The sequence below is a fragment of the Dipodomys merriami genome, unplaced genomic scaffold (assembly GCF_024711535.1).
Source record: "Dipodomys merriami isolate MVZ:Mamm:240054 unplaced genomic scaffold, mDipMer1.0.p SCAF_70, whole genome shotgun sequence".
NCBI classification, from domain to species: domain Eukaryota; kingdom Metazoa; phylum Chordata; class Mammalia; order Rodentia; family Heteromyidae; genus Dipodomys; species Dipodomys merriami.
In genome coordinates, this window is record NW_027206291.1 from 4,340,492 (window position 1) to 4,356,325 (window position 15,834).

At 56.4% G+C, this 15,834-nt stretch overlaps 1 protein-coding gene across 1 annotated transcript; it reads right to left on the bottom strand.

Moving 5' to 3' along the window:
• Window positions 1-3: 3 nt before the first annotated feature.
• Window positions 4-12,155, bottom strand: Polrmt (RNA polymerase mitochondrial). The gene is made up of 21 exons (XM_070008524.1): window positions 12,068-12,155; window positions 11,565-11,663; window positions 8,843-9,390; window positions 7,204-7,334; window positions 6,576-6,759; window positions 4,907-5,056; window positions 4,430-4,594; window positions 4,173-4,343; window positions 3,833-4,057; window positions 2,887-3,675; window positions 2,391-2,513; window positions 2,156-2,278; window positions 1,810-1,989; window positions 1,625-1,711; window positions 1,414-1,527; window positions 1,284-1,336; window positions 1,104-1,202; window positions 624-696; window positions 388-479; window positions 229-299; window positions 4-126 (listed from the first exon to the last, which is right to left on the bottom strand). Exons 1-21 carry the CDS (start codon window positions 12,153-12,155, stop codon window positions 77-79), a joined length of 3,615 nt encoding a protein of 1,204 aa, XP_069864625.1. The 3' UTR covers window positions 4-76.
• Between the last annotated feature and the right edge of the window lie 3,679 nt (window positions 12,156-15,834).

The following is a 15,834-nucleotide window of genomic DNA, read 5'->3' on the forward strand; positions in this document are numbered from 1 at the left end:
GACTGCTTGGCGGCGCGTGTCCCGGGCCGTGGGGACCCACGGCTTTATTTACACGGAGCGGGGCGGGGCGGGGCCGTCAGCTGAAGAAGTACTTAGAGTGCTTCACCTGCTCCAGGTTGAAGTCCCCTACGGAGGGAGGAGGGCTGAGGTCTGGGGACCCCGGAACCCCAGGCTCCCGGAGGCTGCGCCCCCACCCCGCGCGTGCGCACGCCCGCGGCCGCCTCTTACCGGTCTGGGGCACCGACTTGAGCCGATTCTGCAGCTGGGACAGCAGGAGTCGCTCCGAGAGCTTGTGGGACCTGGCGTGGAGGGAAGGGTGAGGCGCGGGCAGACGGCAGGGCAGGGCAAGGCAGGGCGAAGCAGCGCACGGGCGCGCGGGCGCCTCACCTGGGGTTGTCGCAGAAGCGCTTCTGGAGGAAGGTGGACAGGTCCTGCAGGATGGGCTGGCTGTGCAGGTGGATGAACTGCTCACGGCACACCTGCAGGGGGAGCCAGGGGGCTGCTTGCTGGGGGGTGTCCAGTGGGCTCCTAGGGGGACTGGGCACTACCCCTGGGGGCACTGACTACTAAGGTGCAGAAGCAAGGCCCCATCTCCCCCGTGCTGGGTTGGGTGCTGCACGCACCTGGTTCATGACCGGGATGTCAGCCGCGTGAGTCCAGAAGCAGTCATGCACCGAGACGAAGGTCAGCCCCTTCCTGTGTGGCAGGCACAGGCCCATGAGGAGGGAGTCACGCCTGGCTGCAGCCCCCCCACCTGGCACCCCTCTCCCAGCCTGCCCCTATCCTGTCCACAGGAAGTGGCCTCACCCCTCAGGGTGACCATAAGACCCCTACCCTGGGTTCCAGCCAAGCCTAGAGCCATGTTAGATACCCTGACGGCCTGTATGCAGGACACATGCTAGGGGACCCCACTGGTGCTCTGCATGGCCCGTGGCCCCAGAACCCTCACGGGACCCTGTTGTGTGAGGACCTCTAGGACCCGTTCATCATCCCACCCACCTTCGCATGCACACTGACACCTCCCCCCGCCCCCGACCCCACATCATCTCCCGTGTCCCCGTCACTAGTGTGGCCACAGCCTGGGGTAGAGCATGGGCGCCCACCGGTAGCAGTGCAGCGCCGTGAGCATCATGTGGGCGGAGTCCAGCGAGTGGATGAAGTTGGGGGGAAAGCCATTCTTCTGCTTCAGTGTGTTGGGCTTCCTGGGGGCCAGAGGAACCTGTGAGGCTGCATGTCAGCCCCATCCCTTGACACCCCTGCCTTCCCCCCTGGTGCCCCCTCACTGTCTGCTGTCCACAGTGCTGGTGCAGGTGATGCTCTGGATGCCACCCGGGACCTGTGGGGCAGGGGAGAGGGGCCGCTAAGTCCCAAGCCTAGGCCCTGCTTCACAGGGCAGGGCCAAGGCCCCCATACCTGGTACTTGACGTCATGGTGATAGGGCTGGACGACAGGGATGCCCAGGGGTGTGACCCACTCCACAGCATAGCCTGCCTGTGAGATGAGGCGCGCGCTCTCGCTCAGCCAGTGCTGTGGACAGAACATGAGCTCAGGCTGCAGCGGTGGCCCCTGGAGAGCTGGGGCAGAGCCCAGGCAGGGCTGGGAATGGGGGGGCCCCCAGACATACCTGGATGGCGCGAGTACCTGAGAACATCTCCTGCAGGCTCTTGAAGACCAGGCGGACGAGGTAGTGGGAGGCTTCCCAGATGAACTCCTGCAGAGGCAGGGGGTGAGTGGGGCAGGCCTCCCCCCACAGTTCAGGGCAGGGCCCCGCGCAGGGCAGGGCGGGATGGGGTGCAGCAACACAGGCACCTGGGGGAAGCTGTCCAGCTCCCGCAGGCGCTTCTCAATCTGGAGGCGGCCGCCGTAGCGGGTGACGCCGTACACCACTGTCATCACCGTCTGCTTCACGACTTTGCGGCTGATGAAGCCCTCCAGCACCTGCGCCACCAGCACGCCCTTCTTCATGTCCTCCTTGCGGAACACCTCCACCTGGCCGTGGGGAAGGGTAATACCCCAAGTCGGTGCCCCTAGGGGGCCCCCTCCAGGAGCCCCATCTCCCCCACCCCATGACACGTGTGACAGGCTGACTGGGAACGGTGCGGGACAGTGGCCTGCTATCTTGGGAGGGGACAGCAGCACCCTCACACCCACCCACCTTCGCAGCCACCTCGCTGTACACATCTTGTGGCAGGTCCGAGGGTAACAGGTTGACGGAGGCAGCGCCTATGCTGTCCCGGCCCAGGGCAGCGTAATGCTGTAGACCATTGCAGGAGCCATCCTGGGCAGTGGGAGGAGGACATCCATGAGCTTCTGTCCATGTGAGCTCCCAGGGCCCCAGGACCAAGAAATAGGCATGTGAGCACTCTAGTGGGCCAACGCCACACACTCACCTGGTGAACAGGTAGGTGGGAAATATAGGCAGTAGGGTCGGGGGATCGCACCGCCTGTGCTACCTCTATGCAGCAGGCCAGGGTCTGCCAGGGCTCGTCAGCCTTCATCCACCACTTATTGCCCTGTGGGAGAGAGCAGGTGGGCACCCAGGTGAGGTGCAGGCCCCGGGCGCAGGGCAGTACTCAGCATGGGCCAGCTGAACAGGCTGAGAAGACATGGGAACACAGGAAGGCCAGACACACGGTGTGTGACGAGAGAGACGGTCCAGATGGGCAAGACATGGGGCCAGGGGGCCAGAGGGGAGAAGGTTCTAGAAGGAAGGCTGTTTGCTGGAAGCTATCAGCTATTTCTGAACTAGAACAGGGAACAAATACAGAAAGGAAGAGAGAAGACAGCCGGGGGGGGGGGGGGGGGGGGAGTTAAGACACGGAGAAAGAGAGAGAGACACACAGGAGGTAGAAAGAGAATGGGGGAAGGATGCCCGCAGATCCTTACCGTCATGGGCCGGTCTGCAGAGTCCAAAATGTCCTCCATCACCTGGTTGGCAAAGGCCAGACGGGCCTTAAGTGATTCCCGCTTCTTGAGGCCGGTGAGGTTGACCAGATGGATCTTGAGCCAGTCGAGGCCTTGGGGGCCCAGGGGGCGGCCTTCGGCGAACTGCAGCAGAGATCGGGCCAGGTCACTGCCCAGGTGGTTGAAGTGAGGCGGGCAGGGGTAGGTGCGGCCACGGAAGTCCATGTTGTGGGGCAGCCAGAAGATGCGGCTCCGCAGGTGCTGGGCCAGCGAGAGGCGGTACAGGGCCTCCATGCGCAGGCTGTGCATCTCCCGCGCCACCTTCAGGCAATGCGCCAGCTCCCGCCGCACCTCGGCCTTGCGGGCGGGTGGCGTGTTGGGCGGCAGCACGCCCTCTGGTGGCTGGGGTGCCTCTGAGACAGGCGGTGGCACACCCAGGCGGACGCTGCCCTTGTCCAGGAAGACCTCGAGCACCAGGTCCAGCAGGCGCCCATTGACGCGCCAGGCACAGTTTCCCAGCTGGGTGAGCGTGTCCAGCGCGCCATGCAGGTCGGTGGCGGGGCAGCTCTCCAGCAGGCGCTGGTGCTGCAGGTTGCCGTCCACGCCGCGCATCAGCTTGGTGGGGCTCAGCAGGAAGGCACCCGTGTGTGAGGAGGTCCAAGGCAGCGGGGGGCACAGCATGGGCACGTCGGTTGACTCGAAGTTCAGCGTGGACTCTGCGGCCGTAGCCAGCAGCTGCGTGTAGGCTGGGTGTGGCTTCAGGATGCCGATCTGGGCAAGATGGCAGAGGTCAGGGCCAGGCCCTCCGGTGAACAGCCAGCTGCTTCTGCCGGGGCTCAGAAGGGAGCCACTGTGCAGTGGCCTTACAATGGACACGGGTGGCCCCCGTGCCACGAGGAGCCCGGGCGCCCTTGGAGGCCCTACCCACCTGGCGGAAGCTCCGGAAGGAGTAGACGTGGTACAGCACCGGGATGAGCTTGCGGGAGCCCTGGCTCGTGCCCAGGTTGTGGGGCATCTCCACAGCCTGCACCAGCATCTCAGCCAGATGTCTGCCCAGCTTCATGAGCAGCGGCATGGGCCAGGGCTGCAGCGGTGGCATGTCAGGGGCCCCCAGCGCCTCCCAGTACTGCCGAGGTAGGCAGGGTGTGGCCACCTGCGGGGGGAGTCAGTCAGGGGAGGTGGGGTGATGCTTTACCCACTGCGCCGGGCACACAGAGCGGCGGCAGCAGGGACAGGGGGCCCAGGGGCTGCTCCCGTCCAACTCTCACCTGGGTGTCAGAGGCCAGCAAGTGTAGGTACCGCAGGTACCGCTGCTCCAGCTCCTGCAACTGGTGGTTGAGCTGTTTCTGCTGCACAGCATGCCGGTTGAAGACGCGAATGCCCAGGTCATGGGCCAGGAACATGAGTGACTCGCCCTGGGAAGGCAATGCCTGCAAGGCCTAGGGGGACGAGGCAGCCATGAGCGCCGCCGGCCCACGGTCTGCCACCCACTTGCTGGCGCCGGGACCGGCCGGCCGGCACGCACCTGCATGAGCAGGCCCACCAGGTCCTTCTCGCTCAGCAGGCACAGGAAGGGGTAGAGCGAGGGCTGACCCTGGTGCGCTTCCCGGGCCATGCGGGCCTTCGTCTCCTGCAACACTCGGTGCAGTGCAGCCTCCCACTGGGCACGCAGGGCCTTCAGGGTCTTCCGCTGCGATTGGGTATGACGTGGACTTGTCACGGCGCAGCCACCACACTGGGAGCAGGTATCTCAAGAGATACCTGCCAGGTGGGGCTGCCTGGTGTCTTGGCTGCTAGGATCTTGGAAGTAGCCTCTCACCCAGCCTGGCTCTGTGAGTGGATGGCCTCAGGGGCAAAGGGCATGGGAGGGTGGTATGAGGGGGGGCGCGGGAGGGGGGCGGAGAAACCCATAGGAGATGAGGCTGAACGCTAACACAGGAGTCTCCTGTGTTAGAGCCTCCAGCTGGCCAGGCCTGAGGCCTACAGCAGGGCTGCACCTTACCGCCTCTAGGACCGGCCTGTCCAACTTCGGGGCCTTCTCTACGGACTCTACAGAAATGTTGGCCTCCAGCTCCATGCGCAGCTGCTCCTGGAAGAGGTCCTGCAGAGTTTTCAGGGGTAGCGGCAGCCTTGGGTATGACGTGGGCCCGTCCTGGGGGGACACCATGGAAGAAGCTGGAAGCGGAGCTGCGCTTTCCCGGCAGCTCAGCTCACCCGTCGCTCCCTAGAAGCTCCTCACCCAGCACAGGCACAGCACACAGTCTCTGAAAGTGACCCAGGTCTCTTTTTTTTGTTATTGTTGTTGATCTTGGGGCTTGAACTCTGGGCCTGGGTGCTGTCCCTAAGCACTTCAGCTCAAGGCTAGCACTCTACCACTTGAGCAACAGCGCCACTTCTGGCTTTTTCTGTTTATGTGGTACTGAAGAATTGAACCCAGGGCCTCATGCATGCAAGAAGGCAAGCACTCTTACCACTGAGTCACCTTCCCAGCCTGGCCCATGTCTCCTGCCCAGGCTGGGCAGAGCCCAGGGAGCTGGCTTGCTGCATCCCCCATGCGCACCTTCTTTCCAAACTTGCAACTGGGTGAAGGTACAAGCCACGAATAATAAATGAGCTTTTTAAAAAAGTGCAGAGTATGGCTGGGAATATGGCTTAGTGGTAGAGTGCTTGCTTAGTATGCATGAAGCCGTGGGTTCGATTCCTCAGTACCACATGCACAGAAAAAGCTGGAAGTGGCACTGTGGGAGAGGGCTAGCTTTGAGCAAAAGCAGCTCAGGGACAGTGCCCAGGCCCTGAGTTCAAGCCCCACAACTGGCACAAAAAAAAAAAAATCTGAGCACTGGTGGTTCACCCCTATAATCCTAGCTATACAGAAGGCTGAGGATCACAGTTCAAAGCCAGCCCAGCCATCAAAGTCCATGAGATTCTTGTCTCCAATTAATCACCAAAAAGCCAGAAATGGAGCTATGATTCAAGTAGTGGAGTGCTAGTCTTCAACATGAAAGCTCAGGGACAGCACTCAGGCTCCAAGTTCAAGCCCCAGGACCAGGACTAAAATCCAAAGCTTGGAGAAGGGAAAGCCCAGGTCTACAAAGAAGTGGGGTACAGTCTCCCCTCCCAGCAGCAGGGCCTAGCAGTCCATGGCGGTGGTTCCTCCAAACTGAGCATCGTGCAGCCCGGAACGGGATGAGGCTGTGACCCCCGCCGCAGTGTCGAGGGGCCTTGAGGACACCACGCTCAGAGTAACCAAACACCAAAGGCCCCGCTGTATGTGGCGCCACTGATAGGGAATGTGCAGAGCGGGGAAGGGACCAGCGTGGGGTGTGGCCAGGAGGAATGCACCCAAGCTGTGCTTTGCATAGTGAACTGTGAAAGGCACATCAGAGCCTTCTCGTCTGGCTGCCCTGGGGATTGGCAGAGTGACATCCCGACACTTAGGCTATGCCCCACACTTCAGTTTCTCATGGCCTGCCCCCCCCTCCGTTCTACCCCCCACACACCTGCCAATTTCAGGGTCAAGGGCTGTGTACCCCGCCAGGGCAGGCACCTGAGCTCATGCTTCGTGAAGTCCAAAGGGAGAAATGTGGAGTCCATGTGGTGGCCCACAAGACCACCAGGCAGCAGCAGTGGTGCCCGGGGGCTGAGCTGGGGCTGCCCAGCCCAGGTCTTACCTGGGTGTAGATGCCCTTGAGTAGTGTGGACGTGTTGACTTGGGGCAGGGCCTGTGGTGGGCTGAAGTCGGGCTGAGCCTTGAGCACAGCATTCAGGAGTGCGGCGCGCTCCTCGGTGGGCATGGCCAGGTCTGTGAAGAGCTGCTGCAGTTGCAGCCCGTCCTGGGCCATCTGCTTTACACACCTGTGAGGGAGCCACGGGCGAGGGCACCCAGGCTGGGATGGGCCGGCCTGGCTCATGGGCCTGGAACCACCCTGAGGGATCTTGGGGCCACCTCCTGCTCCCTCCTGCCCACCTCAGTGCAGCCCTACTGAGCCCAGCGGGACCCATGGCAGTGGCTATTGACACACAGAGACCTTGCCGTGCGTGCTTGCGCACGTGTGCACACGCCAGTTCTGGGGCTTGAACTCAGGGTCCAGACACTGTCCTTGAGCTTTTTTACTCAAGGTTAGCACTCTACTACTTGGGCCACAGCTCCACTTCTGGCTTTTTGCTTATTAACTAGAGAAAAGAGTCCCATAGACTTTCCTGCCTAGGCTGGCTTCAAACTGTGAGCCTCAGATCTCAACCTCCTGAGTCGCCAGAATGATAGGTGCGTGCCACTGGCACTGGGCTTGCACCCCTTACCTTTTGATGGTGTGGACGTCCGAGTTCACCCTCCCCAAGCACTGGAGGGCAGCCGCGTAGGACAGCAGGTCTGGACTGAGGCCGGCGTCTTTCATCATGAAGAACACATACACCAGTTCCTTGAGGGAGCCCTGTGAACACCACACCAGACTGAGGGCCTGGGGCAGCCCTGAGCCCCTCCCCGTGGCACCACTGACTCCAGGGGGGGAGCCACCCGGAGAAGCAGAACAGCCAGGTGGCTGCCAGAGGCTCTGTGCCCCTTGGGGCTTGTCTGCACTGAACTTCTGCTTTAGGGACACTAACATGCATGCTTTCAGCCTGGCCTGCTAGTGTTTCACCAATGTAGCAATAGTTCCAAGGACTGATTCCTCCCCCAGATCACACTTTCCTGCTCCAATTTTATTGCTCCCTTTAGTGTCCTGGCTTTAAGCTTAGGGTGCACTTTTTTGTCTACTTTCCTAAGATGGGAGGTGGTGTTACCAATCTGAGATATGTGTGTGTGTGTATGTGCGCATGCATGCGTGCCAATCTTGTGGCTTGAACTTAGGGCCTGGGTACCTTTGCCTTTTCACTCAAGGCTGATGCCCTACCACTTGAGCCACATTCCCATTTCTGGCTTTTTGCTGGTTAACTAGAAATAAGGGTGTCACAGACTTTTCCTGCCTGAGCTGGCTTCAAACCTATATCTTAGATCTCAGCCTCCTAAGTAGCAAGGATTACAGAGACGTACCAGCACCTACCTGTCTTCACATTTTAACAGCTTTTTCTCCCCAAACAGAATTCACTTTTTTGGTAAACATCAGACATACTCTTACTGCTAGTTCTCAGGGCTCCAGGACCATGAGGAGGAAAAGAGAATACTGGGGTTTCTTCATGAGAGAATATGTTAACAGTGCTCCTAAACAATCAATGGACCAGAGAGAAAACTGAGAGAGGGAATTCACAAAAACAAAGCCAAGGGGTGCAGCTAAAGCAATGCTTAGAGGGCAAATGATAGCTGTAGATACCTGCATTAACAAAGAAGGGTCACACAACAATACTCTAACCTTCTACCTGAGAAAACTAAAAAAAAAAAAAAAAAAGAACAAGCAGACCCTGCTGGACACTGGTGACTCACACCTATAATCCTAGCTACTCAGGGGGCTGAGATCTGAGGCCTGTGGTTCAAAGCCAGCAAAGGCAAGAAATTCTGCCGGACTCTTATCTCCAATTAACCACCAGAAAGCTGGAAGTAGAGCTATGACTCAAGTAGTAGAGCACCCAACCTTGAGTGGTAGCCAAGTAAGAATGCTAGACTCTGCGCTGAGAATGTGGCTTAGTGGTAAAGTGCTTGCCTAGCATGCATGAAGCCCTGGGTTTGATTCCTTAGTACCACATACACAGAAAATGCCAGAAGTGGTGCTGTGGCTTAAGTGTTAGAGCGCTAGCCTTGAAGCTCAGGGACAGTGCCCAGACCCTGAGTTCAAACCCCAGGGCCGGCACACAAAAAGCAAGAATGACTAAAACAGAAAGGAGCTGAACTTCAGAGTTCAAATCTACGTGAGGCCAAATCCCACCTTGGGACCTCAGCTCTGTGGTGGGTGTCAGGGCAGATGCCTAGCACTGGGGTGCCTGCTGCACCAGGTGCCCTCGTTCTCACCTTGCGGGCCCAGCCGAGCATGACGATGTTGTACATGGTGAGGGTCAGCAGCTGCCGCCTCCGGGGCATGGAGTGCTGGCTGACCAGCACGTGGTGGGCCAGGGGCAGGTGGTCAGTGGTCAAGCAGCACTCCAGAAAGGCCAGCATGTTTCGCTGCCGGGCGGACACATGCTCTTCCTCCTCCTGGTCAGCTGGTGGAGCCTGCATCTTCACGCTCAGCTTCTCTGAGGCCTTCTGCAGCACCTGCTCCAGCCTCTCTTCCCAGGGGCTCTGGAGTCCCTCTTGCTGCAGGCAGCCGGCCAGCTCCTCGCTCAGGAGCTGGGGCTCCAGGCGCAGGGGCCGGGGCTTCAGCTTCTGGGCCAGCTTCTGGGAGTGCTTCTGCAGCCGCTTCTCGATCCGCTGCTGGCGATTCTGCATCTTCTGCTTATCCTGGTTGAGCTTCTGTTCCCAGCGAGTAGGAGCTGTGGGCGCCTGGGCCACCTTGACCCTCTTTACCATCACCTCAGATAGGCTCTCGGCCTGCAGCTGGCGTACCCGCGCCTCCAGCACTGCGGGAAGAGGAAGAGGCAGAGAACCAGGCCCCGCTTAGCCGCCCAGCATGCCCAGGTAGGACAAGCAGGGATGATGCTTCCATTCTGGCTTTGTACTACAAACACTGTGCTAACTTCTTTTCTACCACACTCCCAGCTTCTGTCCACTGAGCCCCTCAAACTCAGTACCCCAAGTGAGTTGAGTTCCCCAAGACCTGGTCTTCTAGGTCCTCCCCATCACTGGACACCCTGTTCCTCCAGCCCACAGCTGGTTTCACCTGTAACTCTCTCCGTACCACAATTCAGCATGTCTTCCAGCTCTGTCTGCTTAGGCCTCCTTAGGGAACTGTTAGATCCTGCTCAGTCCCTAACCTCTCCCACTTGCTCACCTTTTTTTAATGCCAGTACTAGGGTTTGAACTTGGGGCCATTTGTTCTTTGGCTTGATTTTCCCCCCCAGGGTCTTTTTTTTTTTTTTGGTCGGTCATGGGGCTTGAACTCTGGGCCTGGGCGCTGTCCCTCAGCTCTTCAGCTCAAGGCGAGCGCTCTACCACTTGAGCTACAGCGCCACTTCCGGTTTCCTGGTGGTCTATTGGAGATAGGAGTCTCATGGTCTCTCCTGCCAGGGCTGGCTTTGAACCGCGATCCTCAGATCTCAGCCTCCTGAGTAGCTAGGATTACAGGCGTGAGCCACCAGCGCCCGGCCCCCCCAGGGTCTTTGCACATGCTGTGCCCCGCACCTGAACCACCCTAGCTGGGACCCTGAACACTCCCCCCCCCCTCCACACACACACACACACACACACACACACACAGTGTTTCCTCCTCACACACACTTGACTCTAGACAGGGCACATTCTAGAAGGTGATTGTCAACACGGAGCTAACTAAGCCACTGCTCTCAGGGAAATAAAAGCCAGGCTTGCCCAAGACTTCGGGTCATTTTTATCAATTAACCAAAATATAACATGTACCAGGTACTGAATTCTAGAATCCTAGAATACTGAGGACCAACTGCATCTGTCTTCTGCTTCCTGAGCTTTCCTCACCAGAATACCAGAAGAGAGTCCTAGCAGTGGGCTTTGATCAGGACCCAGACAGAACACATGGGAAGAAACTAGTATAGACTTGTTGAGCCAGGTGCCAATGGCTCACACCTCTAATCCTAGTTACTCAGGAGGCTTATATCTGAGGATCGCAGTTCAAAGCCAGCCCAGGCAGGTAAGTCTGTGAGACTCTCATCTCCAATAAGCCACTCAGAAAACTGGAAGTGATGCTGTGGCTCAAGTGGTAGAGTGCTCACCTTGAGCTGAAGAGCTGAGGGATAGCGCCTGGGCCCAGAGTTCAAGCCCCACAACCGACAAAAAATAAAAAGCAGGATGTGGCTATCTAAGTTTGTTGTGTTGTTTTTGTTTGTTTGTTTTGTCAGTCATGGGGCTTGAATTCTGGGCCTGGGTGCTGTCCCTCAGCTCTTCAGCTCTGGGCGAGCACTCTACCACTTGAGCCACAGCGCCACTTCCAGTTTTTCTGGTGGTTAATTGGAGATGAGTCTCAAGGACTTTCCTGCCTCGGTTGACTTTGAACCTCAAGATCCTCAGATCTCAGCCTCCTGAGTAGCTAGAATTAAAGGTGTGAGCCAAAGGCACCCAGCTCTAAGCTTGTTATCTCTGTCAGGCAGGAAGTACAGCTAAGAGGATTTGGGTCTAAGGCTGGTCCCAGACAAATCATAAGACATTACTGGCACTAGACATTCTAGAAGCTTGGGCCTGTAATCCTAGCTACTCAAGAGGCTGAGAGCTGAGGATCTCAGTTAAAAGATAGCCAGGGCAGGAATGTTCTTGAGACTCTTATCTCTAATTAACCACCAAAAAAGCCAGAAGTGGTCCTGTGGCTCCAAGTGGTAGAGTGCTAGCTTTGAGCAAAGGAGCTCAAGTTAGAGCCCAGGCCCAGGTTTCAAGCCCCACAACCAGGAGAGAAAAAAAAGAGCAAATGCCACCCACCCAGTGTCACCCTCTGAGCCCCCCTTGGGACACAAAGCTTCAGTGTCTTCTCGGCACACTAGGGAACTTGTTCCCTTTTCCAGGGGTCACTCTTGGAAAGCAGAGTTGGGACCCCAGCAGGAGCAGCACATGGCTACCAATACACAGGGCTCCGGTTGACCCCCACACCTGGGCCACACACCCACACACTCACCTTCCAGCAGCTCTGCGAGACCCCAGTCCTTCCTGCGGTCTAGCTCACGGGGGCTGGCGGATGAGCTCCTTCTGGGGCCACCGAGGCCAACCATGGTCCCTGGGGAGACAGAGGGGGCTGAAGAGGGCAGAGATCTGGCATAAAGGGGCGGGCCCTAACTCAAGAGAAGCCAAGAGTCAAAGGTCACGCCGAGGAAGAGCAAAGGATTCCCGACAGCAGTTAAAGGTTAGAGCTCCACGGTCGCCAGCAGAGGGGCTGGGGGAGGGTCTGCAAAAGAAACCGAGTGTGAAGGTCAAAGTGCCCGGACAACTCCTCTCAGGAAGCCAGGCCAACGCTGGTGACCCGTGGGTGGCCTCAGTGGGTTTCCGAGGACCCTACAGGGCAAAGGGTAAAGGGCAGAATTTGGGAGTAGGTGCTGGATCCTGGGCCGCGAGAACCGAAGGTCACGGATTCAACAGCGGTTTAGGAGTCGCCCCGGGGTGGACAGTCCCCTCCCGAATTACCTTCCAGGGCTGCGGGGCGGGTGCAGCCCGAGAGCCGCAGCGTCCTGCGGAACCCCGCCGCGCCGCGGGACCAGCACAGCGCCGACATGCTGCCAGCCGCCCGCAACTCGCATGCGCGCGCGCCGCTTGCCGGAAGTTGTAGTTCCGGGGGACTATGGTGGCTGCAAAAGCTCGCTCCGAACCCGTGCGCGGCCCGAACTACAACTCCCAAGGAGCAACGGGGCAGAGGCAAGGAGGCGGGCACCAGAGCCGGACACCGGTTGCTCGCGGTTGTTAATCCTCGCTACTCCGGAGGCTGAGATCTGAGGATCGAGATTCAAAACCAGCCCGGGGGTCAGCCGGGCGCCGGTGGCTCACGCCTGTAATCCTAGCTACTCAGGAGGCTGAGATCTGAGGATCGCGGTTCAAAGCCAGCCTGGGCAGGAGAGACCGTGAGACTCCTATCTCCAATAAACCACCAGAAAACTGGAAGTGATGCTGTGGCTCAAGTGGTAGAGCGCTCGCCTTGAGCTGAAGAGCTGAGGGACAGCGCCCAGGCCCAGAGTTCAAGCCCCACGACCAACAAAAAAAAAACAAAAAACAGCCCGGGCAGGAAAATCTGTGCACCTCTTATCTCCAGTTAACTACCAAAAGGCCGGAAGTAGCGCTATGACTCAGGGTGGTAGTGCTGGTCTTGAGTTCAAGCTCCACAGTCGACCAAAATAATGAAGATCAGGGTTCGAAGCCACTCTGGGCAAGAAAGTCCCTGAGACTCTTATCTCCAATGAACCACCAAAAAGCCAGAAGTGGAGCTGTGGCTCAAGTGGTAATGCACTAGCCTTCAGCAAAAAAAAAAAAAAGACTAAGGGGACAGAGCCCAGGCACTGAATTCAATCTCCAGGACAGGCACAAATGGAAAAAGAAAAAAGGTTTGCACAGGAGTTTGTCTCTTCTTCCCTCCCCCCTCCCCCCATCTCCCCAGTGTCCTCAAGGGGGAAGAAGTGTAACAGCCGTTGCCATGGAAACCTGGGTACATTTTTAAGGCTGTCACTGGAAGGCCAAGGACCTCTCCCCACCCCCACCCTCACTTTTTTTTTTTTTTGTCAATCGTAGGGCTTGAACTCTGGGCCTGGACACTGTCCCTCGGCTCTTCAGCTCAAGGCTAGCGCTCTACCACTTGAGCCACAACACCACTTCAGTTTTCTGGTGGTTAATTGGAGATAAGAGTCTCATGGACTTTCCTGCTCCAGCTGGCTTTGAACTGAGATCCTCAGATCTCAGCCTCCTGAGTAGCTAGGATTACAGGTGTGAGCCACCAGAGCCCTGCTTATTTTATCTTTGTTTATGTATTTGCCAGTCCTGGGGCTTGAACTCAAGGCCTGGGCACTGTCCCTGAGCTTTTTCTCAAGGCTAGCACTCTTTTATCACTTGAGCCACAGCACCACTTCCAGCTCTTTTATTGTATGTGGTACTGGGGAGTTGAACCCAGGGCTTCATGCATGCTAAGCAAGCACTCCACCACTAAGCCACCTTCCCAGGCCTTTATTTTATTGTAAATATGCTGTACAGAGCGGTTGCAGTTACATGAGTAAGGTAATGAATACATTTCTTGTGGAACATTGTTACCCACTCCTTTGTTTTTCGCCCACTATCCCTTCCCTCCCCCACCAGCCCTTTATCTTTATTTTTATTTTTATTGTCAGTTGTGGGGTTTGAATGCAGGGCCTGGGCAATGTCCCTGAGCTTCTGTGCTCAAGACTAGTGCTCTACCACTTTGAGCCACAGTTTCATTTCCTTTTTTTTTTTTTTTTTTTTTCCTGGTGTAGTACCAGTTTGAAATCAGGACCTTGCACAATTGAGCTTTGCCTCAAGCCCTTCTTGCTTTCAATTTTGTTTTTGTTTTGTGCTTTTCCTAAGGCTTAGAACTCAGTCCCTGGGCACTATCCCTGAGCTGTTACACTCACTGCTGCTCTAATACTTGAGCAACTTCCAAGCTTTTGCCAATTAATTGGAGATAGGAGTCTCCAGGACTGTCCTGCCTGGGCTGACTTTGAACCATGATGGTCAGATCACCTCCTGCTGAGTAGCTAGGATTACAGACGTGAGGCACAGGCACCCAGCTTAGATTACATTTTTTCTTTTTGGTGCTGGGGCTTGAACTCAGGGCCTAGGCACTGTCCCTGAGCTGCTTTTGCTCAAGACTAGCACTATACTACTTGAGCCATAGTGCCACTTCTGGTTTTTTCTGTTATTTGGTACTGAGGAATTGAACCCAGGACTTCATGCATGCTAGGTGAACACTCTACCACTAAGCCACATTCCCAGCCCCAGGTTAGTTTTTTTTTTTTTTTTAAGATGGAATCTTGGAGTTTTGTCTATGCAGATCTGAACCAGGATCCTCATGCCTACTGCCTGGAACCATAGACATTCACCAACAAGTCTTCTTGAGATGGGCTGTGTGTGTGTGTGTGTGGTGGGGGTGGTGTTGGTCCTGGGGTTTGAACTCAGGGCCTGGTGGCTGTCCCTGAGCTCTTTCACTCAAGGCTAGCTAGTGCTCTACCACCTGAGCCACAACTCCACTTCCAGCTTGGTGCTGGCTAATTGAAGATAAGACTTTCCTGCATGGTCTGGCTTTGAATTGTCATCCTCAGATCTCAGCCTCCTGAGCAGTTAGGATTATAGGTGTGAGCTACTGGAATCTGGCTAAGATCTCAATTATTTTTGTCTGAACTGGCCTTGACCTGTGAAGTCTGTTTCTCACATAACTGAACTTTTTTCTTTTTTCTTTTTTTTCCTTTTAAGGAAGACTCACCTAATTTGGAAGCTGTTCTGCAATTTGGGATTTCTGCCTGCAGTCTTCTTAGTTAATTCAACTTGAACTTACAATCTATATATTGTGAAGGAAGCTGAGTTTCAGGGAAGTTGATCAACTGACTGGAAGTCACCGTGTGAGAGACTGAAGAGAAAGTTCAGATCTGGCCAACTCTCTTGGTTGTCATGACCATTTTTTATTTTTGTGTGTGCTGGTCCTGGGGCCTGGAACTCTGGTCCTGGGCGCTGTCCCTCAGCTTCTTTTGCTTAAGGCTAGCACTCTACCACTTGAGCCACAGGGCCACTTTCATCTTTTTCTGCTTATGTGGTGCTGAGGAATTGAACCCAGGGCCTCATGCATGCAAGGCAAGCTCTCTACCACTGAGCCACCTTCCCAGCCCCTGTGAAACTCCAATAAATCACCAGAAAATCGGAAGTGGCACTATGGCTCAAGTGGTAGAGCACTTGCCTTGAGCACAGGCCCAGAATTCAAGCCCCATGACTGACAAAAAAAAGTCTCATGGACTTTCCTGCCCAGGCTGGCTTTGAACCATGATTCTCAGATCTCAGCCTTCTGAGTTACTAGGATTACAGGCGTGAGCCACCAGTTCCTGGCCAGATCTGGCCAGCTCTCAATTGAAAAAAGAAAACAATGGAGGGGTAGAATGCATGGCTTAGTTGGTAAAGCATCAGCCAGTGAGTAAAAGAATCAGATACTGAGTTTGAATCCCAGTCTCTGGTCTTAAAAGAAAGAAGAGCCAGGTGCTGGTGGCTCACGATGCCTGTAATCCTAGCTACTCAGGAGGTTGAGATCTAAGGATCAGGGTTCAAAGCCAGCCCAGACTTTTTTTTTAATTTTTGTTTTTGTTTTTTGTCAGTCGTAGGGCCTGAACTCTGGGCCTGGGCGCTGTCCCTCAGCTCTTCAGCTCAAGGCTAGCACTCTACTACTTGAGCCACAGCGCCACTTCCAGCATTTT